We start from the raw sequence: 27,049 nt of genomic DNA on the forward strand, positions 1-27,049 counted from the left end.
GGGATGGACTGAAAACCTTAGAGAGCTGTTTCTGGGCCATCAGGTGCTGGTTCTGGATTCATCTCACGTAGAATCCTTCAGATTGATGTCTGTCTGACTCATCCAGTCTTCGTCTATCACTCTTCTCTGTGGTTCTTCCTTCCCATCATCATCTTACGTCGCTAACTCCACCTGCTCAGTGCATTTTGACTTTCTGTCCAGTCTAATATTTCACCCGCTTACTAACGGTGTTCATTTTGGTTGATACAACTGTGCTCTGTTTTTCTCCCTCTGCTGGAGGACATCTCAGCCTCATTCATCTGGAGCTGACATCTTCACCGACTCAGGGAAGGGATTTAGCAGCATGCATATGGGGATCTGTAATAATCAGGGTTGGGTTGATGTACGTATTTCACTCACAGACTGATTTTTTTCTCCTTCTCCTTCTTTGTTTTTTTTCCGTTTGCATTGTCTTATTTGTGTCTGTACACATGACTGTCTACCGTGTGTCTCATTCATGCATGTTCACGTTTAACTTCAATTCATATGTTTATTTAATCTCAACTGATAATACCATTCATACTTGTCTATTTCTTACCTCCAACATCTTCCTTTGGTTCCACCTTGTCTTCTGCACTTTCTGATCCCCTCATTTCACCAATAATACCTTTTATATCACCAACATCCTCTTCCCCATCGTTTGGCTCATTGTATTCGTCATACCTAATCCCTCGGTGGTGGTGGTCCTACTCATCTTGGTGGTCTTGCTTTCTTCCCGGGTGTGTCCTATGGTCGCCCATGGCCTATCAGTAGCAGGCGTATTATTACGCTGATGTTCTCACGGTGGGATGTGCTGTTGGTGTCGGCTGCTGCTTTGGGACCCCGCTAGGAGGCAAGTGTGGTTCTCATCTGTCTAGAGAATTGCTGGCTGTGTATTCAAATGTTATTGTTATTCATTTGCTAATCTGTGGACACAAAGTTGATGAGTGTTCCAAAATGTATATCAGAATTGGTCAGATTGCCATAGTTTGTAATCAGATGGCCATAATATTTCCTGAGTTTCCTGCTTGGAGAATTGATAAAGCCGCTCATAACCATCCAGTGGGACAAGTAAAGAATGAAGAATAGGCTAACCAGCAATACAAGAGAAATATGGGCTTACAACACCAATGTTCTAGATCCATCAGTAGCTTTTCTCCAGCACGTCCTTTCCGTTAGGAATGGAGTCCATAGACTGGTCATGAACTTAGCTGCAGGCTGAGAACCATCAACGTTCTCAAGCAATAACATGAACTGAGGACAATGTTACTGGGATAGGCTGTGATGCCTGATGGAGGTCCTCAGAATTTACAGGACCATTATTACAGTCAGAAGATCACTACTGTCGGTCTGTCTGCGCAGTCATACTCAGGCCACTGTAGGGAGGCTCAACATCCAGATTATACAGATTGGCCACTTATGTAGCTTAAACAATTATCCTTCCTGATGATCGTTATATATGTAGTCTCTATATACATTGTCTGGTTAATACATAACCTCCAATGTGTGCCATTAGATCTCCATCTAGGTATTTGTAGCGTATTGCCTTTATCAAAAATAGGCAGCTTGTTCCCAGTGCCTTAGCAGGGTATAAAATTGTGATGTCATCATGATGTCATGCCAAGGGGTCAGGGCTGCTGAGACCAGGAAGGAGAGCATTTGCCAGATCACCCAAAGGACACTCAGAGGCTCAGTAGGCTACAGGGTGCTTGGGTTCTGTTCCAGGAACTCTGCAAGCCAAATCCAGATGCTATGGTACATCGGCTGTGCCTCCCCCTATTCCCTGCATCCTGGGACGGCAGCACCTACCACACACCCCGACCAGATGCATTCCAAGGGCTGCAGTGGTGGCCCTCCAACCCTGAAGAGGTTCGCACATTGGAGGTAATTCTGAGTTGATCGCAGCAGGAACTTTGTTAGCAATTGGGCAAAACCATGGTGGTCATTCCGAGTTGTTCGCTCGCAAGCTGCTTTTAGCAGCTTTGCACACGCTAAGCCGCCGCCTACTGGGAGTGAATCTTAGCTTATCAAAATTGCGAACGAAAGATTCGCAATATTGCGAAAAGACTTCTCTGTGCAGTTTCTGAGTAGCTCGAGACTTACTCTTCCAGTGCGATCAGTTCAGTGCTTGTCGTTCCTGGTTTGACGTCACAAACACACCCAGCGTTCGCCCAGACACTCCTCCGTTTCTCCAGCCACTCCCGCGTTTTTCCCAGAAACGGTAGCGTTTTTTCGCACACACCCATAAAACGGCCAGTTTCCGCCCAGAAACACCCACTTCCTGTCAATCACATTACGATCACCAGAACGAAGAAAAAACCTTGTTATGCCGTGAGTAAAAAACCTAACTGCATAGCAAATTTACTTGGCGCAGTCGCACTGCGGACATTGCACATGCGCATTAGCGACTAATTGCTCCGTTGCGAAAAAAAATAACGAGCGAACAACTCGGAATGACCCCCCGTGTGCACTGCAGGGGAGGCAGATATAACATGTGCAGAGAGAGTTAGATTTGGGTGGGGTGTGTTCAACCTGCAATCTAAATTGCAGTGTAAAAATAAAGCAGCCAATATTTACCCTGCACAGAAACAAAAGAACCCAACCAAATCTAACTCTCTCTGCACATGTTATATCTGCCTCCCCTGCAGTGCACATGGTTTTGCCCAACTGCTAAAAATTCTCCTGCTGCGATCAACTTGGAATTACCCCCATTGCCCCTATTCTCAGTAATAAATGTAAAAAATAATCTGATTCAAAAAAAGGGACACCTACCTGTGATAACATGTCAGAGGGCGATTTAAACAAGTGTTACAAGCTTCAACAAACAAATACGACATAAAAAGCAGGAGAGATTTGGGGACACTCCAAGTGAAGGCTCATAGGGCAGTAATGTGCCATCAGGGCTGCATGTGGCATTTGGGCCGCTTGTTGCCCATCACTGACCAGTCGCGTCCATACTACCGTAGTGAATTGCGTAATTCTGCACCATTTTTTTGGAACGTGAAATTTTTCATAATATTTCAAAAATTATTTTTAAATTTTTTTTTTGTCAATTCTTCATCCATTTCACGTGTAATCTGTCCCTTGTGGCTATCTACCTCTACAATCCATTGGCATAGTGAATTGTCCACCCTGCTTACCGTACAGTGCCGGTGGATTGGTGGATGAACGTATTACCTGTAGTTCTCTGTGTAGTATCCGTCTCGGTGTGATGTCATGTCATAGTGTTGTTGCTGTACGTTTTCATACAGGGGTGTTGTTCAGCATTGAGGTCACCTCCTCCTACTTTGCGGTGCGGAACTACTGGCGTGGATTCTTTGCGGCCACTTTCAGCGCATTCATCTTCCGCGTCCTCGCTGTGTGGAACAAGGATGCAGGTTGGTTGAACATTATATTGCCGCATAAACACCGCCAGAAGTGACCAGAGGAGATTTTTTTCTGTAATATAAGGGATTTTCACAAAATATGCAAAAACAAAAAATGAATGTTTATTTTAAAAAAAGTCAAATTTACAAAGAGAAATATTATTAAATAGCCAGAAAGTCTTTATAATGCCCGCGGGACCAGTAGCTGCCTGGCAGAACCTCGTACAGCTGCGCCACTTGTTATTACTCTCGTGCCTGGTGTTGTAATGAGCCGCCTCACACGACAATGCACTGCAACGTTTGCCGTCTAGGTAGATGGCTTTGTACACACTGCGCCTAGGGTGGTGGATTTTAGCAGCCGTGCAAACGCTAAGCCGCCGCCCTCTGGGAGTGTATTTTAGCTTAGCAGAAGTGCGAACGAAAGGATCGCAGAGCGGCTACAAAATTATTTTGTGCAGTTTCAGAGTAGCTTCAGACCTACTCAGCGCTTGCGATGACTTCAGAATGTTCAGTTCCTGTTTTGACGTCACGAACACGCCCTGTGTTCGGCCACCCACGCCTGCGTTTTTATCTGGCACGCCTGCGTTTTTCCTGACACGCCTGCGTTTTTCCTGACACGCCTGCGCTTTTCCGCTCACTCCCTAAAACGGTCAGTTGACACCCAGAAACGCCCTCTTCCCGTCAATCACTCTGCGGCCAGCAGTGCGATTGAAAAGCTTCGCTAGACCTTGTGTGAAACTACATCGGCCGTTGTAATAGTACGACGCACGTGCGCATTGCGCCACATACGCATGCACAGAAGTGATCGCTACGCTGCAACCGAAATTTGCTAGCGAACAACTCGGAATGACCCCCTTTGTCAAACATAGAAAATAACCATTGGAACAGAGCAGAATCGGATTGCAAAACCATAGAGGGTCACGACCCATAGGATACTGATGGAGATATAGTAGTTCTGTGATGTACTGTATAAGATATGCTGTATATACAGTATACTGTGTAATCACAATACAATACATGTGGGAGATGTATGGAGCTTTGATAAGTATCCCACTCAATCAGGATTTTTTCCCTCTGTTATTTGTCCTCCCTGTCTGCTGTGGGGTTTATATGATGTGCGCGTGTCGCTATTGCAGCAGCTGAGAGGCTTAGTATGCAGCTCCACACTCGTCACAGACTGCAGCAAAGCAGCCGGGATCAGAATGATAAACCGACTCGCTGATACTATGGCGTAGTCTCCAATTAATTAATAAAAATAATAATTTTGCACTGTGAAACACAGATTTTTTGGATATGACGATATTCTCTTTTAAATTGATTGTGGGGCTTATTTAAATCCAGCACAAATGGCCTTATTCTGACTTGCAGCAGATCCCAATATGGCTTACACATATCTGTGACCTCACGAATCGCGAAAAGCGGTCGCAGAGATGGGTACGACAGTCAGAACACATTAGCATTCCGTTTGCTTCAGATGTCTGGAATTGGGTTTGCATTGCTTGCTATAACAACTATAAGATCAGTTTTTGCAAATCTCCAGATTATGAAAAGAAGTAGGCGTGGCTTGCGGATGCGTCATCAGATGGGTGGGGCAATATGTATGATGATACAGGTGATCTGTGTGACGGTCACAGGTAATTCACTTGTCGTCTCTTCCAGTCACCATCACCGCTCTCTTCCGCACAAACTTCAGGATGGAGTTCCCCTTTGACCTTCAGGAGTTACCAGCATTCGCCGTTATCGGGTAAGATCCCCCGTGATCTGGAGGAATGAGTCGGTGGCTGCTGTTTTAGATCCTGGTGATGTAATAATAACGTCTCTTCCTCCGCAGGATCTGTTGCGGCTTCCTTGGGGCTTTCTTTGTGTACCTGAACCGACAGGTGGTGCTTGGGATCCGCAGGAACCAGACCCTGAGCAGCTTCCTGAGCCGTTAGTAAGTACGGCGCGGACTGCCGACATGTACAGCAATTGCTTTCTGGCGCCACAAACTGCGTTTCAGGAGAACGAACCTCATTTGTGCTGAAAAAGGGTAAAAGTCTCATTAAGGAAAGCGTGGCCGTAATTTATTCACCGTGTACGGCAACTAGGCAAATCCATTATTTTTTTAAACTATTTTTGCTTTTTGGCCTTCACCAAAAGCCCTTATTCCCTGGTGACAGTAACGGAGGAGGGTTGTTGGGTAAATAGGAATGAATTTGTGTCGGCGCAATGGGGGTAATTCAGAGTTGATCGCAGCAGCAAATTTGTTAGCAGTTGGGCAAAACCATGTGCACTGCAGGTGGGGCAGATGTAACGTGCAGAGAGAGTTAGATTTGGGTGGGTTATTTTGTTTCTGCGCAGGGTAAATACTGGCTGCTTTATTTTTAGATTGCAATTTAAATTTCAGTTTCAACACACCACACCCAAATATAACTCTCTCTGCACATGTTACATCTGCCCCCCCTGCAGTGCACATGGTTTTGCCCAACTGCTAACATATTTGCTGCTGCGATCAGGTCTGAATTAGGCCCAGTATCTCCAGTAAGTATGGTACGATCGCTCCCACGTTGGGTCCAAGGTATTGTTGTCTAGCAGATATTATGGGCTGTGACTACTGGGGGAAGATGCAGGGGGCCACTGTGGGGAGAGGGGCAAATACACCTCATTATGGGCTGACCCCCGCGGAACATGCGGGAAGATCATCGCGTAGAGGGGGTGGGGCTATAATGGCGAGTTGAATTGCACCGACACCGTGTTGTCCATTTTGCTAGGAAGTGCAAGATGTGTCAGGGGTACCTGCTTTTCCGGAAGTGTGGGGAACTCCCCAGGACTCGGGAGCCCTCTGGGTGTTTCCGGAAGCATAGGGCCTAGGCAGGAATGTTTTATAAACAATAACTAGCAGCAATTGTTGTTTGGTTTACGGGCAGGATTAGAAAGACATTACAATGTTACCACCAGCATCTTCTGCGGCTGATTCTGAACTAGGAATAAAGCAAATCAGAGCAAGTAACTGCAGGTGGGGGAGATGTAACATGTGCAGAGAGAGTTTGGCCCTCAAACATCAGTAGCTGCGATTCCCCGACATGCTGGCACAGCCGATCCACCGACCGGATCCGGCAGCTGGTGGCCATCAATGATTAGCGATTCTCTGGGGAATTGGGGGAAATTAAACATGTTAAAAATACCCGATCGTGACCGAAAACGGGAGCAGGATTTTTTTACGTGTTTTATATTCCCAATTCTCCGACCCGGCCATCGGGGCATTGGGATATTGCAGCAATTTATTGCTGATGTATGGGAGCCTTTGCTGTGTGACAATAAGCTGCCCAGCGTGTGTGGGCTCGTGTACATGCAAAAGCAGCCAGTATTCTCCCTGCATGCAAAATAGTGTCTCACATACTGTACAGACAGCTTTGGGACCTCCGTGCGCGCTGATTTACCATATTGGTTGGTGGAACAAGGCAGCCACTCGGTGGAGCAGCAGTTTGGAGACGGGTGGAGTTGCGCAGTGTAACGGCGATCCTAGGGAATGAGCCCCTTACTCTGACCTTATCCTAATGAGCCCATTACTTTACCTTAGGGATATTTGCAGAAGTTGGAAATGCTTTCTATTATTTCCTGACATTTATCTTGTGTAAATGAATCTGTTTCTCATCCCCGTCTGTGTTCTCTTCCCTGTAGCCGCTTCATTTACCCGGCTGTGGTCACCTTCTGTATAGCGACCCTCACTTTCCCCCCGGGATTCGGCCAGTTCATGGCAGGAGAGGTGAGAGCTGTGTGTGATGTCTGGATGGTGCCTACCTGTTATATGTGTTTGCTGAAACTATAAAATAAGACTGTCACACTGGGGGTCATTCCGAGTTGATTGCTCGCTGCCGATTTTCACAGCGCAGCGATCAGGTGAAAAAACGTAATTTCTGCGCATGCGTATGGGCCGCAATGTGCACGCGCGTCATATGGGTACAAAGCTCTTTGTGGTTGTGCATAGGTTGTAGCGAAGTTTACCTTCGCACTGGCGGCCGCAAGAAGATTGGCAGGAAGGGGGCGTTTCTGGGTGTCAACTGACCATTTTCAGGGAGTGTTTGCAAAAACGCAGGTGTGTCTGAAAAAACGCAGGCGTGGTTGGGCGTTCGCTGGGTGGGTGTATGACGTCAAATCCGGACACGAATAGGCTGAAGTGATCGCAAGCGCTGAGTAGGTTCAGAGCTACCCTGAAACTACACAAACTGTTTTTGCAGAGCTCGGCTGCACAAGCGTTCGCACTTCTGCTAAGCTAAAATACACTCCCAGTGGGCGGCGGCATAGCGTTTGCACGGCTGCTAGTAAAAACTGCTACTGAGTGATCAACTCGGAATGACCCCCACTGTAAGGTTAGAGTTATCGAAGGGTCAATGGCGGTATCAATGGTTCTTTGATGCTTCTTATACAGTTACGTAAATTATAATACTTGTGTCACAGTAACTTAGAGGCAAGTGCTGCTATATTTCCAATCAGCAAAATGTTGACTTTGGGGGTATCAGGGGTGCAGCCGTCCTAGGCCCCACAGCGGTGAGAAGGGGTATCTTCCTTTGCAACGCCAATTACTGAGGCTGCCGCCTCCATTTAGCGTAAGGCCGCTACTGATTAGAGGGTCCAGGCTGTATATCTGGGGATTACACAGCGATTCCTCTACCTCTGATTATAGGGAGACTAAGCGATGTTCCAGAGAGCGTTTAGATTTATTGCATTGGGTTGCAGCATTAGTAATTAGTGCTCATTTCCTCGTTAGCCTGATTGATTACATGAATGTGGCGGTGACATTACCTCGGGGATCAGGGATAGTTTATGCTGAGAGTTCTGCTTTGTTCCCGGCTGTTACCCAGGATGTCAGTAAGGTTTGCAGAGGAGGTTACACAATGGCCCTCATTCCGAGTTGATCGGTCGCAAGGCGAATTTAGCAGAGTTACACACGCTAAGCCGCCGCCTACTGGGAGTGAATCTTAGCTTCTTAAAATTGCGACCGATGTATTCGCAATATTGCGATTACTAACTACTTAGCAGTTTCAGAGTAGCTCCAGACTTACTCTGCCTGTGCGATCAGTTCAGTGCTTGTCGTTCCTGGTTGACGTCACAAACACACCCAGCGTTCGCCCAGGCACTCCCACCGTTTCTCCGGCCACTCCTGCGTTTTTTCCGGAAACGGTAGCGTTTTCAGCCACACGCCCCTGAAACGCCGTGTTTCCGCCCACTAACACCCATTTCCTGTCAATCACATTACGATCGCCGGAGCGAAGAAAAAGCCGTGAGTAAAAATACTTTCTTCATAGTAAAGTTACTTGGCGCAGTCGCAGTGCGAACATTGCGCATGCATACTAAGCGGATTTTCACTGCGATGCGATGAAAGATACCGAGCGAACAACTCGGAATGAGGGCCAATATACACACATTACAGCACTGTGACCATTTCCACCATTCAGAGACCGCCGAGCCCCAAATCTGTGGTTACGTGGACAATGGCCCTCATTCCGAGTCGTTCGCTCTGTATTTTTCATCGCATCGCAATGAATATCCGCTTAGTACGCATGCGCAATATTCGCACTGCGACTGCGCCAAGTAATTTAACAATGAAGATAGTATTTTTACTCACGGCTTTTTCATCGCTCCGGCGATCGTAATGTGATTGACTGGAAATGGGTGTTACTGGGCGGAAACACAGCGTTTTATGGGCGTGTGGTTGAAAACGCTACCGTTTCCGGAAAAAACGCAGGAGTGGCTGGAGAAACGGGGGAGTGTCTGAGCGAACGCTGGGTGTGTTTGTGACGTCAAACCAGGAACGACAAGCACTGAACTGATCGCACAGGCAGAGTAAGGTTGAAGTTACTCCGAAACTGCAAAGTAGTTTGTAATCGCAATATTGCGATTACATCGGTCGCAATTTTAAGAAGCTAAGATACACTCCCAGTAGGCGTAGGCTTAGCGTGTGTAACTCTGCTAAATTCGCCTTGCGACCGATCAACTCGGAATGAGGGCCAATGTGTACAGAATATATATTGCTCAGTCTCAGCCTAATATTCCACTATTACAAAAAAAAGTAAAAAACAAAATCCGATAAGACTGTGACCTCCCTGATCCATCGCAGACAACTCATGTCACAGCCCATGGGGGTCATTCTGAGTTGATCGCTCGCTAGCTGTTTTTAGCAGCTATGCAAACGCTATGCCGCCGCCCACTGGGAGTGTATTTTAGCTTAGCAGAAGTGCGAACGAAAGGATCGCAGAGCGGCGGCAAAGTTTTTTTGTGCAGTTTCTGAGTAGCTCAAAACCTACTCAGCGCTTGCGATCACTTCAGACTGTTCAGTTCCTGTTTTGACGTCACGAACACACCCTGCGTTCGCCCAGCCACGCCTGCATTTTTCCTGGCACGCCTGCGTTTTTTCGAACACTCCCTGAAAACGGTCAGTTGACACCCAGAAACGCCCACTTCATGTCAATCACTCTGCGGCCAGCAGTGCGACTGAAAAGCTTCGCTAGACCTTGTGTGAAACGACATAGTTCGTTGTAATAGTACGTCGCGTGTGCGCATTGTGCACATACGCATGCGCAGAAGTGCCTTTTTTTGCCTCATCGCTGCACAGCGAACGAATGCAGCTAGCGATCAACTCGGAATGACCCCCATGTTCTGAGGAAGCACCTTGATGATACACAGTACAAGTCAAACGCTGTGATTGCGCACAAGCAGCAGATCTGTGAATATATGAGAATTCCGCAGCCGCTGGCGGTGTCTCTGATCCGCAGCTTGCGAACAAAGACGCACAATTGGTCACACAATGAATCATCAGGGCAATCCTATGCTCAGAATGTCCGCTGAAAGTAAGCCGCTGCAGCCTTTACAAGTGCGTACGACAACGGAGGCGCAGCTCAGACACGTCACTGAAATGGTTGCGACACGCCTGCATTTTTTTAAGCCACCTCCCCCGCTACCTCCCGCAAACGGTCACTAGCTGTCACTCACTTTGTCAATAAATCCTCACGGTGTCCACCGTAGATAATCAATCGTCTTGCGCATGTGCAGTACAGGAAACTGCTCAACTGCGCAAACATCAGAGCTGTTGATAGGGGGTTGAGCATATTGTAGCAGCCACACACTCTCTATAGAGATATAGTGAGCCCTCTATAGGGTACTGGTGAATGGAAGAGCCTCTGTCTCTCTGCCCTGCTGTCACTGACGCTCTGTATCTTGGCTGTCTCTCATTACCCGCACCCTCTCACAGCTCATGCCTCGGGAAAGCATCAGCGTCCTGTTTGACAATCACACCTGGACCAAGCCCGTGGGCAACATCTCAGTCCTGGGCCGCTCCGCTGCCTTCATCCATCCGACCGTCAGTGTATTCGTCACTCTGCCGCTCTTCTTCATCATGAAGGTAACGTCCTCCGATTCAGTGAGATCCTCTACCGTGCCACACCTCTGATGGGTCTCTTCAGGGGAACCGGGTGTTCAGGTCACGGTACAATGGGAAAACATTCCCCCCCCCCCATCCCAGAACTTTAACAGCTGCACATCTGTAATTGTCCTGCTTGGCACTTATGCTGGCATGGCTTTGTCCTGTTGATTTCATTGTTACCACAGGGAAGCTTGTGAGGAAATGTACTATGTCACTCCCGGTTTTCTGTGGCCCCTAGGCTGGTGGCAGGGGGTGGGGGTGGAGGGAAGGAGCGTTGTGGAAGTGAAATGGGCGTGGCATGATTTGCAGTGGCAGTGCCCCCCTGAAACGTTATAACGGCTGTCTCTCTCTCTCTTCCAGTTCCTGATGTCTGTCATTGCCACTACAATGCCAATACCATGTGGCGCCTTCATGCCCGTCTTTGTACTTGGTGAGTTGGCAGAGATTAGATCTATATATATATATATATATATAGTCCAAAAGTAGGCACTCTCCAGACTTTAGCAAGCTTTTTAAGGTATTTTAATCCAATACTCACAACATAGAAGTGCAAAACATAATCAGTTGCATGGCAGTGAAATAGCAGCGACGTTTCGGTCCATCCGGACCATTATCAAGCTTTCCATAATAGTATGCCCATAAGAAATCCACATCAGCAGAGTTATTCACAGCGGAAGTATCATACCCCATATACTTCCGCTGTGAATAACTCTGCTGATGTGGATTTCTTATGGGCATACTATTATGGAAAGCTTGATAATGGTCCGGATGGACCAAAACGTCGCTGCTATTTCACTGCCATGCAACTGATTATGTTTTGCACTTCTATGTTGTGAGTATTGGATTAAAATACCTTAAAAAGCTTGCTAAAGTCTGGAGAGTGCCTACTTTTGGACTATATCTACCAGAAATTCTCTCTGAATAAGTGGCCTTCCTGTGTAGTGCACCCCGCTGATGCTGTACAAATGATGAGAGTGCTGGACTTTCTCTACTATATATATATATATATATATATATATATATATATATTTATTCTCCAGTCTTCACGTATAATTGTCACTGCTTTCTAGGCGTCCAGTGACCTATAATAGTTGTATCTGTTATTTATATACCACTGTATAATCAGAGCATATGCGATCATTCACATCGTTCCCTGCGTCACTGGAGCTTACAATCTATTTTACGTACCACAGGCGCACCCCAGGCCAATAACCCTCCTATATGTTCCTTCTGTGGGAGGAAAGTGCAGAAATATACATAAATACATACAAATTCTGTGCAGATGGCAGCTTCTTCCGCTTAGAGCCTACATTAGCAATGCTAACCAGTATTCCACTATGCTGCTACGCCACACAGTTAAAATATATTAACTCTTATACAACACATGTGTTTCCATACAGGTAATATCCTAATTAATATGAACTTATAGACTGGTATCAGGGGCCTATACAGTATATCATTAAATATTTGCGGGAAAAGCATCCCCCAGATTTACTAAGGAGGGATTGCAGCAAGTATCTCCAATATCAGCCCCAGTACCTCTATGTTCGTCTGCATAGGTTTGCTCTGCTGCCGGATTTACCATCCCCAGATGGTGTTACCCTATAGTACCCAAGGGGCTAATGTTCTGCAAATATTTCTGGAGAGGGATCCTCTAGATCCTTCTCTGTCGTCCCTTGGTGACGCATGTGCCGGCCAATATAATAGATGAGAAACAGAACTAGCTCAGAGTAAGGTATTCCTTTGTACCCTTCACCGTGGCGTATGGCTTCTGATCCCCAGCGCATGCTATGGGTGCAGGATGAGCAGTGACGGAGGTCCGTGAGCCCAGGCAGGACCCTCAGACTGTCTCAGGCATAACACCCATAAGTTACACACTTCCCCCAACTCTGCTCATAGAGTGACGTGTGAGCGGCTACTGATAACGTAGATATACGCCATAAAATGACCTTGTCTCAGCCTGTACTATCCCTGTCACGTAGGTGCTGCCTTCGGGAGGACTGTCGGAGAGCTGATGGCCTATCTCTTCCCCAATGGAATCCTATTTGATGGAATTGTGTACAAGATCTTACCGGGGGGTTATGCTGTGATCGGTAATTACCTCCTGGCGGACAGACGTATATACAGTAGTTACCCGGCTGGGGAAATGTATCACTTTCTTTCATAACTGCAGCTCTCTGTGCTCCTAAATTATTAATATATTCCTCAGTGGTCCTATATACACTACGTCTGTCTCTATACTGTACATCTCTTCCCCGCAGACTGCTTCTGTCTCTCAATGTACTGTACCTACACTTGCTCTTATCCTCCCAGCGGAAGCAGGGTCCCTGTGGCTGGGAGAATATTATGTGTAGGTGGCGTCCCCCTCTCAGGAGATAAGAGGAGATTTGGTGTAGGCTGCAATAAGCCTTTTCTCTCTCCTTCATGCACCTAACCTATAATAATACACTCACCTTGCTTTATCCTTGTATCTAAGTACATCTGGATTACGCTGGCCTCTAAGTACTTTCTGTTTTAGATTTTACAGAGATATCAAATCAAAATTCATGATTAGCATTATGGCACATACAGTATTTCATAGCAAGTGGTATTCTTGTTACTACTGCTCATCCTTAATGGTGCTCCTCCAGCCAATCAGCTCCTGCCATGTGTTTGAAAAGTGACAGTTGGAAGCTGATACAGTCAGTGTGGAGTCAGGGAGGATGACATATATCCTGTGTGCAGGACTGAGGCTGTTGTTACATACACAGAAGAGCCTTAGATAACAGAGGTTCTATTCCTGGTCATTTGGTTGTATGTAAATAAGAGATCGGACAGAATACCCTCTCCCTCTGCGGGCGACTGCCATTCATAAGCCAAATGATTCTCCTATAAGTTACAGCAGCTGCATTCCGTGTAGTGAAACACATCTTATACTTAACTAATAAAACCCGTAAACATGGTACATGAGATGACTGGAGCCCTGAAGTCCCTTTTCTCCTATTATCTATTTGTGAAATGCATGAAATGTACAATTATCTATCTATCTATCTATCTATCTATCTATCATCTATCTGTCTGTCTATCTATCTATCTCATATCTATTTATCTATCTATCTATCTCATATCTATCGATCGATCGATCTATCTATCTATCTATCTATCTATCTATCTATCTATCTATCTATCTATCTATCTATCTATCTATCTATATATCTGTCTGTCTGTCTATCTATCTCATATCTATGGGGTAAATTTACTAACATTTGTAATTTTCGGAAAAAGGTCAAAGTTCAATCACGAATGACATCGAAAGTGTAAAACTGCAACTTTTTGAATTTATTACGCCTAATTTACTAAGCTGTCGTATTCGGATTTTTCATTTGTTCCGATGTCGATGTCATTCGTGTTTTTTTCCCGTTTTTTACGGCAGTGATTAGCAAAACACTGCCGACTTTTTCACAATGAATCTCGGCCGGATCTGTGTGATCCGTGCTGGGGTTCATTTTTTTTTTTTTTTTTAAATAAACACTGTAAAACTTTAAAAAAAAATGCGTGGGGTCCCCCCTCCTAAGCATAACCAGCCTCGGGCTCTTTGAGCCGATCCTGGTTGCAGAAATATGGGGGGAAAAATGACATGGGTTCCCCCATATTTAAGCAACCAGCATCGGGCTCTGCGCCTGGTCCTGGTTCCAAAAATACGGGGGACAAAAAGGGTAGGGGTCCCCCGTATTTTTAAAACCAGCACCGGGCTCCACTAGCTGGACAGATAATGCCACAGCCGGGGGTCACTTTTATATAGTGCCCTGCGGCCGTGGCATCAAAAATCCAACTAGTCACCCCTGGCCGGGGTAGCCTGGGGGAGTGGGGACCCCTTCAATCAAGGGGACCCCCCCCCAGCCACCCAAGGGCCAGGGGTGAAGCCCGAGGCTGTCCCCCCCATCCAATTGGCTGCGGATGGGGGGCTGATAGCCTTTTGTGAAAATGAAAAGATATTGTTTTTAGTAGCAGTACTACAAGGCCCAGCAAGCCTTCCCCGCATGCTGGTACTTGGAGAACCACAAGTACCAGCATGCGGCGGAAAAACGGGCCCGCTGGTACCTGTAGTACTACTACTAAAAAAATACCCAAAAAAAGACAAGACACACACACCTTGAAAGTAAAGATTTATTACATACATCCACACAAACATACATACATACTTACCTTATGTTCACACGAGGGTCTGTCCTCTTCTCCAGTAGAATCCATGGGGTACCTGTTGAATAAATTCTACTCACCAGATCCAGGGTCCCAGGCTCCTCGTAGCATCCATTTGTAATCCACGTACTTGAATAAAATAAAAAAACGGAGAGCCGAGCCACGCACTGAAAGGGGACCCATGTTTGCACATGGGCCCCCTTTCCCCGAATGCCAGAAACCCACTCTGACTGATGTCTAAGTGGGTTTCTTCAGCCAATCAGGGAGCGCCACGTTGTAGCACCCTCCTGATCGGCTGTGTGCTCCTGTACTGTCTGACAGGCGGCACACGGCAGTGTTACAATGTAGCGCCTATGCGCTCCATTGTAACCAATGGTGGGAACTTTCTGCCCTGCGGTTGACCGAAAGTGACCTCACCGCTGAGCAGAAAGTTCCCACCATTGGTTACAATGGAGCAAATAGGCGCTACATTGTAACACTGCCGTGTGCCGCCTGTCAGACAGTACAGGAGCACACAGCCGATCAGGAGGGTGCTACAACGTGGCGCTCCCTGATTGGCTGAAGAAACCCACTTAGACATCAGTCAGAGTGGGTTTCTGGCATTCGGGGAAAGGGGGCCCATGTGCAAACATGGGTCCCCTTTCAGTGCGTGGCTCGGCTCTCCGTTTTTTTATTTTATTCAAGTACGTGGATTACAAATGGATGCTACGAGGAGCCTGGGACCCTGGATCTGGTGAGTAGAATTTATTCAACAGGTACCCCATGGATTCTACTGGAGAAGAGGACAGACCCTCGTGTGAACATAAGGTAAGTATGTATGTATGTATGTTTGTGTGGATGTATGTAATAAAACTTTACTTTCAAGGTGTGTGTGTATTGTCTTTTTTTGGGTATTTTTTTTAGTAGTAGTACTACAGGTACCAGCGGGCCCGTTTTTCCGCCGCTTGCTGGTACTTGTGGTTCTCCAAGTACCAGCATGCGGGAGAGGCTTGCTGGGCCTTGTAGTACTGCTACTAAAAACAATATCTTTTCATTTTCACAAAAGGCTATCAGCCCCCCATCCGCAGCCAATTGGATGGGGGGGACAGCCTCGGGCTTCACCCCTGGCCCTTGGGTGGCTGGGGGGGGGGGGGACCCCTTGATTGAAGGGGTCCCCACTCCCCCAGGGTACCCCGGCCAGGGGTGACTAGTTGGATTTTTGATGCCACGGCCGCAGGGCACTATATAAAAGTGACCCCCGGCTGTGGCATTATCTGTCCAGCTAGTGGAGCCCGGTGCTGGTTTTAAAAATACGGGGGACCCCTACTCTTTTTGTCCCCCGTATTTTTGGAACCAGGACCAGGCGCAGAGCCCGATGCTGGTTGCTTAAATATGGGGGAACCCCTGTCAATTTTTTCCCCATATTTCTGCAACCAGGATCGGCTCAAAGAGCCCGAGGCTGGTTATGCTTAGGAGGGGGGACCCCACGCAATTTTTTTTAAAGAAAATAACCACTTTCCCACCCCTTCCCACTGATATACATGCACGGATCTCATGGATCCCTGCATGCCTATACAATCACGGATTAAAAAAGCAGGTCTGGTTTTTTTTTAGCACTTTTTTACGAGTTGTAATTTTTCACGGCAGTGTTTGTTTTTTTTTGCTTTGCACTTCTTAGTAAATTACCGAGATTCATACTTAAACAGCCGCGTTTGGACCGATGGTGTATTCATTCGTATTTTTTTTGTTGGACTTCCAAAAAATTACGAATGCCCTCATCACTGCCGTGATTATTGCTTAGTAAATTACCGAGATGACACTTTGATGAAAAAACGGCATCTCGGTCAAAATCGGGACCTTAGTAAATTTACCCCTATCTATCTATCTATCTATCTATCTATCTCACATCTATCTATCTATCTATCTATCTATCTCATATCTATCTATTTATCTTTCTCATACGTCCTAGAAGATGCTGGGGACACTTCAAGAACCATGGGGTATAGACGGGATCCGCAGGAGACATGGGCACTCTAAGACTTTCAAAGGGGTGTGAACTGGCTCCTCCCTCTATGCCCCTCCTCCAAACTCCAGTGTAGAATCTGTGCCCAGGCAGACTGGATGCACACTGAGGAGCTCTACTGAGTTTCTCTGAAAAGACTTATGTTAGGTTTTTTTATTTTCAGGGAGTTCTGCTGGCAACAGTCTCCCTGCTTCGTGGGACTTAGGGGAGAGAAGTTAGACCTACTTCCAGTGAGTTAAAGGCTCTGCTTCTTGGCTACAGGACACCATTAGCTCCTGAGGGTTTGGAATACTAGGTACGCCTAGGGGTTCATTCCCGGAGCCCGCCGTCACCCCCAGGGGCGGATCCAGAGGAAAATGATAGGGGAGGCACCATGGAAGGGGCAAGTACATTTGCGTTCGGCTTCTGTGCATGTGAGGTGCAGGGTGCAGTGTGCAGGGGGCAGCGTGTGAGGGGCAGGGGGCAGCGTGTGAGGGGCATGGGGCAGCGTGAGGGGCAGGGTATAGGGGGCAGTGTGTGAGAGGCAGGGTGCAGCGTGTGAGGAGCAGGGTGTGAGGGACAGGAGGCAGCGTGAGGGGCAGGGTATAGGGGGCAGTGTGTGAGAGGCAGGGTGCAGGGGGCAGCGTGTGAGGGGCAGGGTGTGAGGGGAAGGGGGCAGCGTGTGAGGTGCAGGTGGCAGGAGGCAGCGTGCGAGGGGCAGGGGGCAGGAGGCAGTGTGTGAGGGACAGGGTGTGAGAGGCAGGGTGCAGTGTGTGAGGGGCAATTGTAGATGCCCCCCAGTAATTATGTCCTCTAGTAGTTTGCCCCCAGTAGTAATGCCCCCCAGGAGTTTGCCCCCAATAGATGATCCCCTCAGTAGTAATGCCCCCAGTAGATGCCCCCCAGTAATAATGCCCCCCAGTAGTAATGCCCCCAGTAGTAATGTCCCCCAGTAGTTTGCCCCCAGTAGATGCCCCCCAGTAAAAATGTCCCCCAGTAGCTGCCCCCAGTAGTAATGCCCCCCAGGAGTTTGCCCCCAATAGATGACCCCCCAGTAGTAATGCCCCCATTAGATGTCCCCCAGTAATAATGCCCCCAGTAGTAATGCCCCCCCAGTAGTAATGCCCCTTGTTGATGCCTCCCCCAGTAATAAGGTCCCCCGTAGTTTGCCCCCAGTAGATGCCCCCGCTGCACTAAGGAAGAAAAAAAAATCATACTTACCGAGCCCCGTTCCCGCTTCCAGACCGCTGCAGTCCTCCTCTCTGGGCGTCCGCTCCTCAGTCAGCATTATGAGAGAGACGTCATGACTGACATCTCTCCCATAGTGCACGCCGCACAGTGACAGCGCCGGAAGCCGGCGCTTAGTACTGAGCTCCTGCCTCTGGATCACGGTGAGGAGAGACGGGCGCCCGCTGGTAACACAATCTCAGCGGGCACCCGTCATCTCCCTATGCGGCGCTGGGGACACATAGGGTTGGGGCCACAAATGACAGGGGGGGCACGGGCCCGAGTGCCCTCCCCCCCTGGATCCGCCACTAGTCACCCCCCTTGCAGAGCCAGAAGTCAGGTGAGTAGAAGAAGATCAGAAGACTTCAGTGACGGCTTTGAGGTACCGCACAGCGATCGCGCTGCGCGCCATGCTCCCACACACAGCGGCTCTACAGGGTGCAGGGCGCGAGGGGGGGGGGGGGGGCCTGGGCAGCATATAAAATCTCATATGAGACTGGCAAAGAGTGGTATAAGTGCCTAGTCACTAAATCCTAACCCCCGCCAGCATAAATATGTTAAAAAATAGCGGGGCTGAAGCGAGCCATTAAGGGGGCGGGGCTCACAGCTCTACTCAGCGCCATTTTCTCTTCATGCGGACAAGGCTCTATCACGGTTGTCTAAAAAGGTGCCTCTACCGTCGGCAGCCCTTAAGGATCCTGCGGATCGTAGACAAGAAAATACGTTAAAATCCATTTACGTCACCACAGGTACACTACTCAGACCAGCCAGTGCATCTGCGTGGGTGAGTAGTGCTATCGAGAAGTGGGCAGATAATTTGTCATCTGATAGATACCCTGGATAGGAATAGCATCCTTTTAACGCTGGGTTATATCAGGATGCTGCAGCCTACCTAAAGGAAGCGGCGAGAGATATTGGCATTTTGGGAAGGGCATTGTGGATTCATCAATGGAATGCTGATGCTGACTCTAAGAAAGCTATGGAGTCTCTACCGTATAAAGATGGTGTTTTGTTTGGTGACGGCCTCGCTGATTTGGTATCTACGGCTACCGCGGGTAAGTCGTCTTTTTTGCCTTATGTTCCTCCACAACAAAAGAAAGCTCACCACTATCAGATACAGTCCTTTCGGCAGCATAAATACAAAAAAGGCAGAGGTTATTCCTACCTTGCTAATAGAGGAAGAGGAAAAGGTAAAAGATCTCCAGCCGTGGTGGGTTCCCAGGAGCAGAAGCCCTCCCCGGCTTCTGCCAAATCCACCGCATGACGCTGGGACTCCTCTGCGGGAGTCCGCACCGGTGGGGGCACGTCTCAAACTCTTCAGTCAGTTCTGGGGTCGTTCGGACCTGGGCCCATGGCCATTAGAAATAGTGTCCCAGGGGTACAAACTAGAGTTTCAAGACATTCCCCCTCGCCGATTTTTCAAATCGGCCTTACCAGCTTCTCTTCCGGACACGGAGGTAGTATGCGATGTGATACAAAAGTTGTGTCAAAATCAAGTCATTATCAGGGTTCCCCCGTCACAACAGGGAGAAGGGTTTTATTCAAGTCTGTTCGTGGTCCCGAAACCGGACTGCTCGGTCAGACCAATTCTGAACCTAAAATCCCTCAATTTCTTCCTAAGAAAATTCAAATTCAAGATGGAATCTCCCCGAGCAGTGACCTCCAGTCTGGAGGAAGGGGATTTTATGGTGTCGATCGACATAAAGGATGCCTACTTACACGGCCCCATATATCCTCCGCATCAGGCTTACCTGAGGTTTGCCATTCAGGATTGTCATTACCAATTTCAGACATTGCCGTTTGGTCTGTCCACGGCTCCGAGGATTTTCACCAAGGTAGTGGCGGAAATGATGGTTCTCCTGCGCAAGCATGGAGTCACAATTATCCCGTACTTGGACGATCTCATGATAAAGGCGAGATCCAAGGACAAACTGGTGCAGGACATTGCGCTCTCCCTGACGGTTCTGCAACAACATGGTTGGCTCCTAAACTTGCCAAAGTCACAGTTAATTCCGACGAAACTGCTGTCGTCTTGGGAATGATTCTGGACACAGAATTACAGAGAATTTTTCTTCCAGTGGAAAAGGCTCTAGAAATTCAGAGTCTGGTCAAACAAATTCTGAAACCAGCGAGAGTGTCAATCCTTCAATGCACTCGATTGCTGGGGAAGATGGTGGCGTCCTACGAGGCCATTCAATTTGGCAGATTCCATGCCAGAGTGTTTCAGTGGGACCTGTTGGACAAGTGGTCCGGATCCCATCTGCACATGCTCCGGAGAATAATCCTGTCCTCCAAGACCAGAATCTCACTCCTGTGGTGGCTGCACAGCTCTCACCTCCTAGAGGGACACAGGTTCGGGATCCAGGACTGGATCCTAGTGACCACCACGGATGCGAGTCTCCGAGGCTGGGGGGCAGTCACATAGGGAGAAACCTTCCAGGGAAGATGTCAAGCCAGGAAATTTGTCTACACATAAACGTTCTGGAGTTAAGGGCCACTTACAACGGCCTTCTTCAAGCGGAACATTTTCTTTGCAATCTGCCCGTCAATCTGATCCAGTCGGACAATATAACAGCAATAGCGCACATAAACCGCCAATGCGGAACAAAGAGCAGAGCGGCGATGGCAGAGGCCACAAAAGTTCTCCGCTGGGCGGAAAGACATACAAGCGCTCTGTCAGCGATCTTCATTCCAGGAGTGGACAACTGGGAAGCAGACTTCCTCAGCAGACACGATCTCCATCCAGGAGAGTGGGGTCTTCATCAAGAGGTCTTTGCAGAAGTGACAAGTCGTTGGGGAATTCCTCAAATAGACATGATGGCGTCTCGCCTCAACAAGAAACTTCAGAGATATTGTTCCAGGTCGAGAGACCCTCAAGCAATAGCAGTGGACGCCCTAGTGACACCATGGGTGTTTCACTCTGTGTATGTGTTCCCTCCGCTTCCACTCATTCCAAAGGTGCTACGGATCATAAGAAGAACAAAGGTTCAGGCGATCCTCATTGTTTCGGACTGGCCAAGGAGGGCTTGGTATCCAGATCTTCAGGAATTACTCATAGGAGATCCCTGGCTTCTTCCTCTACGAGATGATCTGTTACAGCAGGGGCCGTGTGTATATCAAGACTTACCGCGGCTACGTTTGACGGCTTGGCGGTTGAACGCCGGATCCTAGCCCGAAAGGGTATTCCCAGTGAAGTCATTCCCACACTTCTTCAGGCTAGAAAAGGAGTGACGGCGAAACATTACCACCATATTTGGAGAAAATATGTGTCTTGGTGTAAATCCAAGAAGGCTCCTACAGAATAATTTCAGTTAGGACGTTTTCTCCATTTTCTGCAAGCAGGTGTGGATGCGGGCCTAAAGTTGGGCTCCATTAAAGTGCAAATTTCAGCCTTATCGATTTTCTTCCAAAAACAATTGGCCTCCCTTCCAGAAGTTCAGACTTTTGTGAAAGGCGTGTTGCACATCCAACCTCCCTTTGTGCCCCCTGTGGCACCGTGGGATCTTAACGTGGTGTTGCAATTCCATCAATCTCATTGGTTTGAACCTTTACAAAAGGTGGAGTTGAAATTCCTCACTTGGAAAGTGGTCATGTTGTTGGCCTTGGCCTCCGCCAGGCGGGTGTCTGAATTGGCGGCCTTATCTCACAAGAGCCCTTATTTGATCTTCCATGAAGATAGAGCAGAATTGAGGACTCGTCAGCAGTTTCTGCCGAAAGTGGTTTCATCGTTTCACGTAAACCAGCCTATTGTGGTGCCAGTGGCTAATGACGCCTTGCTGGAATCGAAGCTTCTCGATGTAGTAAGAGCTTTGAAAATTTATGTCGCCAGAACGGCTCAGTTTAGGAAAACAGAGGCTCTGTTTGTCCTGTATTCTCACAATAATAAGAATTTACTTACCGATAATTCTATTTCTCGGAGTCCGTAGTGGATGCTGGGGTTCCTGAAAGGACCATGGGGAATAGCGGCTCCGCAGGAGACAGGGCACAAAAAGTAAAGCTTTATGATCAGGTGGTGTGTACTGGCTCCTCCCCCTATGACCCTCCTCCAAGCCTCAGTTAGGATACTGTGCCCGGACGAGCGTACACAATAAGGAAGGATTTATGAATCCCGGGTAAGACTCATACCAGCCACACCAATCACACCGTACAACCTGTGATCTAAACCCAGTTAACAGTATGATAACAGAGGAGCCTCTGAAAGATGGCTCCCTACAACAATAACCCGATTTAGGTAACAATAACTATGTACAATTATTGCAGATAATCCGCACTTGGGATGGGGCGCCCAGCATCCACTACGGACTCCGAGAAATAGAATTATCGGTAAGTAAATTCTTATTTTCTCTATCGTCCTAGTGGATGCTGGGGTTCCTGAAAGGACCATGGGGATTATACCAAAGCTCCCAAACGGGCGGGAGAGTGCGGATGACTCTGCAGCACCGAATGAGAGAACTCCAGGTCCTCCTTAGCCAGGGTATCAAATTTGTAGAATTTTACAAACGTGTTCTCCCCCGACCACGTAGCCGCTCGGCAGAGTTGTAATGCCGAGACCCCTCGGGCAGCCGCCCAAGAAGAACCCACCTTCCTTGTGGAGTGGGCTTTTACAGATTTTGGCTGTGGCAGGCCTGCCACAGAATGTGCAAGCTGAATCGTACTACAAATCCAGCGAGCAATAGTCTGCTTAGACGCAGGAGCGCCCAACTTGTTGGGAGCATATAGTATAAACAGTGAGTCAGATTTCCTGACTCCAGCCGTCCTTGAAATGTATATTTTTAAAGCTCTGACAACGTCCAACAACTTGGAGTCCTCCAAGTCGCTTGTAGCCGCAGGCACTACAATAGGCTGGTTCAGATGAAATGCTGACACCACCTTAGGGAGAAAATGCGGACGAGTCCGCAGTTCTGCCCTGTCCGAATGGAAAATCAGATATGGGCTTTTGTAAGATAAAGCTGCCAGTTCTGACACTCTCCTGGCCGAAGCCAGGGCTAGTAGCATGGTCACTTTCCATGTGAGATATTTCAAATCCACATTTTTTAGTGGTTCAAACCAATGAGATTTGAGAAAGTCCAAAACAACATTGAGATCCCACGGTGCCACTGGAGGCACCACAGGGGGCTGTATATGCAGTACTCCCTTAACAAAGGTCTGGACTTCAGGAACTGAAGCCAATTCTTTCTGGAAGAAAATCGACAGGGCCGAAATTTGAACCTTAATAGATCCCAATTTGAGACCCATAGACAATCCTGATTGCAGGAAATGTAGGAATCGACCCAGTTGAAATTCCTCCGTCGGAGCACTCCGATCCTCGCACCACGCAACATATTTTCGCCAAATGCGGTGATAATGTTGCGCGGTTACTTCCTTCCTTGCTTTAATCAAGGTAGGAATGACTTCTTCCGGAATGCCTTTTTCCTTTAGGATCCGGCGTTCAACCGCCATGCCGTCAAACGCAGCCGCGGTAAGTCTTGAAACAGACAGGGACCCTGCTGAAGCAGGTCCCTTCTCAGAGGTAGAGGCCACGGATCCTCCGTGATCATCTCTTGAAGTTCCGGGTACCAAGTCCTTCTTGGCCAATCCGGAGCCACTAGTATCGTTCTTACGCCTCTTTGCCGTATAATTCTCAATACTTTTGGTATGAGAGGCAGAGGAGGAAACACATACACCGACTGGTACACCCAAGGCGTTACCAGCGCGTCCACAGCTATTGCCTGCGGATCTCTTGACCTGGCGCAATACCTGTCCAGTTTTTTGTTGAGGCGAGACGCCATCATGTCCACCATTGGTCTTTCCCAACGGGTTACAAGCATGTGGAAAACTTCTGGATGAAGTCCCCACTCTCCCGGGTGAAGGTCGTGTCTGCTGAGGAAGTCTGCTTCCCAGTTGTCCACTCCCGGGATGAACACTGCTGACAGTGCTATCACATGATTCTCTGCCCAGCGAAGAATCCTTGCAGCTTCTGCCATTGCACTCCTGCTTCTTGTGCCGCCCTGTCTGTTTACATGGGCGACTGCCGTGATGTTGTCCGACTGGATCAACACCGGTTTTCCTTGAAGCAGAGGTTCTGCCTGGCTTAGAGCATTGTAGATTGCTCTTAGTTCCAGAATGTTTATGTGAAGAGACGTTTCCAGGCTCGACCACACGCCCTGGAAGTTTCTTCCTTGTGTGACTGCTCCCCAGCCTCTCAGGCTGGCGTCCGTGGTCACCAGGATCCAATCCTGTATGCCGAATCTGCGGCCCTCCAATAGATGAGCACTCTGCAACCACCACAGAAGAGACACCCCTGTCCTTGGAGACAGGGTTATCCGCTGGTGCATCTGAAGATGCGACCCTGACCATTTGTCCAGCAGATCCCTCTGGAAAACTCTTGCGTGGAATCTGCCGAATGGAATTGCTTCGTAAGAAGCCACCATTTTTCCCAGGACTCTTGTGCATTGATGTACAGACACCTTTCCTGGTTTTAGGAGGTTCCTGACAAGTTCGGATAACTCCCTGGCTTTTTCCTCCGGGAGAAAAACCTTTTTCTGAACCGTGTCCAGAATCATCCCTAGGAACAGCAGACGTGTTGTCGGAATTAACTGGGATTTCGGAATATTCAGAATCCACCCGTGCTGCTTTAGCACTTCTTGAGACAGTGCTAGTCCCATCTCTAGCTGTTCTCTGGACCTTGCCCTTATTAGGAGATCGTCCAAGTATGGGATAATTAATACGCCTTTTCTTCGAAGAAGAATCATCATCTCGGCCATTACCTTGGTAAAGACCCGAGGTGCCGTGGACAATCCAAACGGCAGCGTCTGAAACTGATAGTGACAGTTCTGTACGACGAACCTGAGGTACCCCCGGTGTGAGGGGTAAATTGGAACGTGGAGATACGCATCCTTGATGTCCAAGGATACCATAAAGTCCCCTTCTTCCAGGTTCGCTATCACCGCTCTGAGTGACTCCATCTTGAACTTGAACTTTTTTATGTACAGGTTCAAGGATTTCAGATTTAGAATAGGTCTTACCGAGCCATCCGGCTTCGGTACCACAAATAGAGTGGAATAATACCCCTTTCCTTGTTGTAAAAGAGGTACCTTGACTATCACCTGCTGAGAGTACAGCTTGTGAATGGCTTCCAAGACCGTCACCCTGTCGGAGGGGGACGTTGGTAAAGCAGACTTCAGGAAACGGCGAGGTGGAGACGTCTCTAGTTCCAACCTGTAACCCTGAGATATTATCTGCAGGATCCAGGGATCCACCTGCGAGTGAGCCCACTGCGCGCTGAAATTCTTGAGACGACCCCCCACCGCCCCCGAGTCCGCTTGAGAAGCCCCAGCGTCATGCTGAGGCTTTTGTAGAAGCGGGGGAGGGCTTCTGTTCCTGGGAAGGAGCTGCCTGTTGCAGTCTCTTCCCCCTTCCTCTGCCTCGTGGCAGATATGAATATCCCTTTGCTCTCTTGTTTTTAAAGGAACGAAAGGGCTGCGGTTGAAAAGTCGGTGTCTTTTTCTGTTGGGGAGTGACTTGAGGTAAAAAGGTGGATTTCCCGGCTGTAGCCGTGGCCACCAAATCCGATAGACCAACACCAAATAACTCCTCCCCTTTATACGGCAAAACTTCCATATGCCGTTTTGAGTCCGCATCACCTGACCACTGTCGCGTCCATAAACTTCTTCTGGCCGAAATGGACATAGCACTTACCCGTGATGCCAGTGTGCAAATATCCCTCTGTGCATCACGCATATAAAGAAACGCATCCTTTATTTGCTCTAAAGACAGTAAAACATTGTCCCTATCCAGGGTATCAATATTTTCAATCAGGGACTCTGACCAAGCTACCCCAGCACTGCACATCCAGGCTGTCGCTATAGCTGGTCGTAGTATAACACCTGTATGTGTGTATATACTTTTTTGGATATTTTCCATCCTCCTATCTTCTGGATCTTTAAGTGCGGCCGTCTCAGGAGAGGGTAACGCCACTTGTTTTGATAAGCGTGTGAGCGCCTTGTCCACCCTAGGAGGTGTTTCCCAGCGCGCCCTAACCTCTGGCGGGAAAGGGTATAAAGCCAATAACTTCTTTGAAATTAGCAGTTTTTTATCGGGGGCAACCCACGCTTCATCACACACCTCATTTAATTCATCTGATTCAGGAAAAACTATAGGTAGTTTTTTCACACCCCACATAATACCCTGTTTTGTGGTACCTGTAGTATCAGCAATATGTAACGCCTCCTTCATTGCCAAAATCATATAACGTGTGGCCCTACTGGAAAATACGGTTGATTCGTCACCGTCGCCACTGGAATCAGTGCCTGTGTTTGGGTCCGTGTCGACCGACTGAGGTAACGGGCGTTTTACAGCCCCTGACGGTGTTTGAGGCGCCTGGACAGGTGCTGATTGATTGTCCGGCCGTCTCATGTCGTCAAACGACTGCTTTAGCGTGTTGACACTATCCCGTAATTCCATAAATAAAGCCATCCATTCTGGTGTCGACTCCCTAGGGGGTGACATCCCCATATTTGGCAATTGCTCGGCCTCCACACCAATATCGTCCTCATACATGTCGACACACACGTACCGACACACAGCAGACACACAGGGAATGCTCTTAAAGAAGACAGGACCCCACTAGCCCTTTGGGGAGACAGAGGGAGAGTTTGCCAGCACACACCAAAAGCGCTATATATGACAGGGATAGCCTTATAATAAGTGCTCCCTATATAGCTGCTTTAATATATATAATTTTGCCACAATTTTGCCCCCCCTCTCCTGTTTTACCCTGTTTCTGTAGTGCAGTGCAGGGGAGAGCCTGGGAGCCTTCCTGACCAGCGGAGCTGTGTGAGGAAAATGGCGCTGTGTGCTGAGGAGATAGGCCCCGCCCCTTTTTCGGCGGGCTCGTCTCCC

The 27,049-nt window shown here is 48.2% G+C and overlaps 1 protein-coding gene and 1 long non-coding RNA gene across 4 annotated transcripts in view; one reads left to right on the forward strand and one right to left on the reverse strand.

Annotated features, from left to right (window-relative positions):
* Positions 1–27,049, forward strand: part of CLCN1 (chloride voltage-gated channel 1) — a 292,883-nt gene that overhangs the window by 198,731 nt on the left and 67,103 nt on the right. For both annotated transcript variants that reach the window (XM_063962669.1, XM_063962668.1), the window contains exons 7-14: positions 793–871; positions 3,270–3,395; positions 5,043–5,127; positions 5,215–5,316; positions 7,044–7,128; positions 10,612–10,761; positions 11,143–11,212; positions 12,765–12,875. In XM_063962669.1, coding sequence (XP_063818739.1) covers positions 793–871; positions 3,270–3,395; positions 5,043–5,127; positions 5,215–5,316; positions 7,044–7,128; positions 10,612–10,761; positions 11,143–11,212; positions 12,765–12,875 — 808 coding nt within the window. The remainder of the gene's footprint in view (positions 1–792; positions 872–3,269; positions 3,396–5,042; positions 5,128–5,214; positions 5,317–7,043; positions 7,129–10,611; positions 10,762–11,142; positions 11,213–12,764; positions 12,876–27,049) is intronic.
* The window catches only part of LOC135056906 (uncharacterized), a 63,837-nt gene that overhangs the window by 3,900 nt on the left and 32,888 nt on the right, over positions 1–27,049 (reverse strand). The window contains exon 3 of one of the 2 annotated variants that reach the window (XR_010244096.1): positions 3,196–3,374. This is a non-coding gene — a long non-coding RNA (uncharacterized LOC135056906). Of the gene's footprint in view, positions 1–3,195; positions 3,457–27,049 lie in introns of both variants that reach the window. The other variant, XR_010244097.1, reaches the window with a different exon arrangement.

The sequence above is a fragment of the Pseudophryne corroboree genome, chromosome 3, assembly GCF_028390025.1.
Source record: "Pseudophryne corroboree isolate aPseCor3 chromosome 3, aPseCor3.hap2, whole genome shotgun sequence".
In the NCBI taxonomy this organism is placed as follows: domain Eukaryota; kingdom Metazoa; phylum Chordata; class Amphibia; order Anura; family Myobatrachidae; genus Pseudophryne; species Pseudophryne corroboree.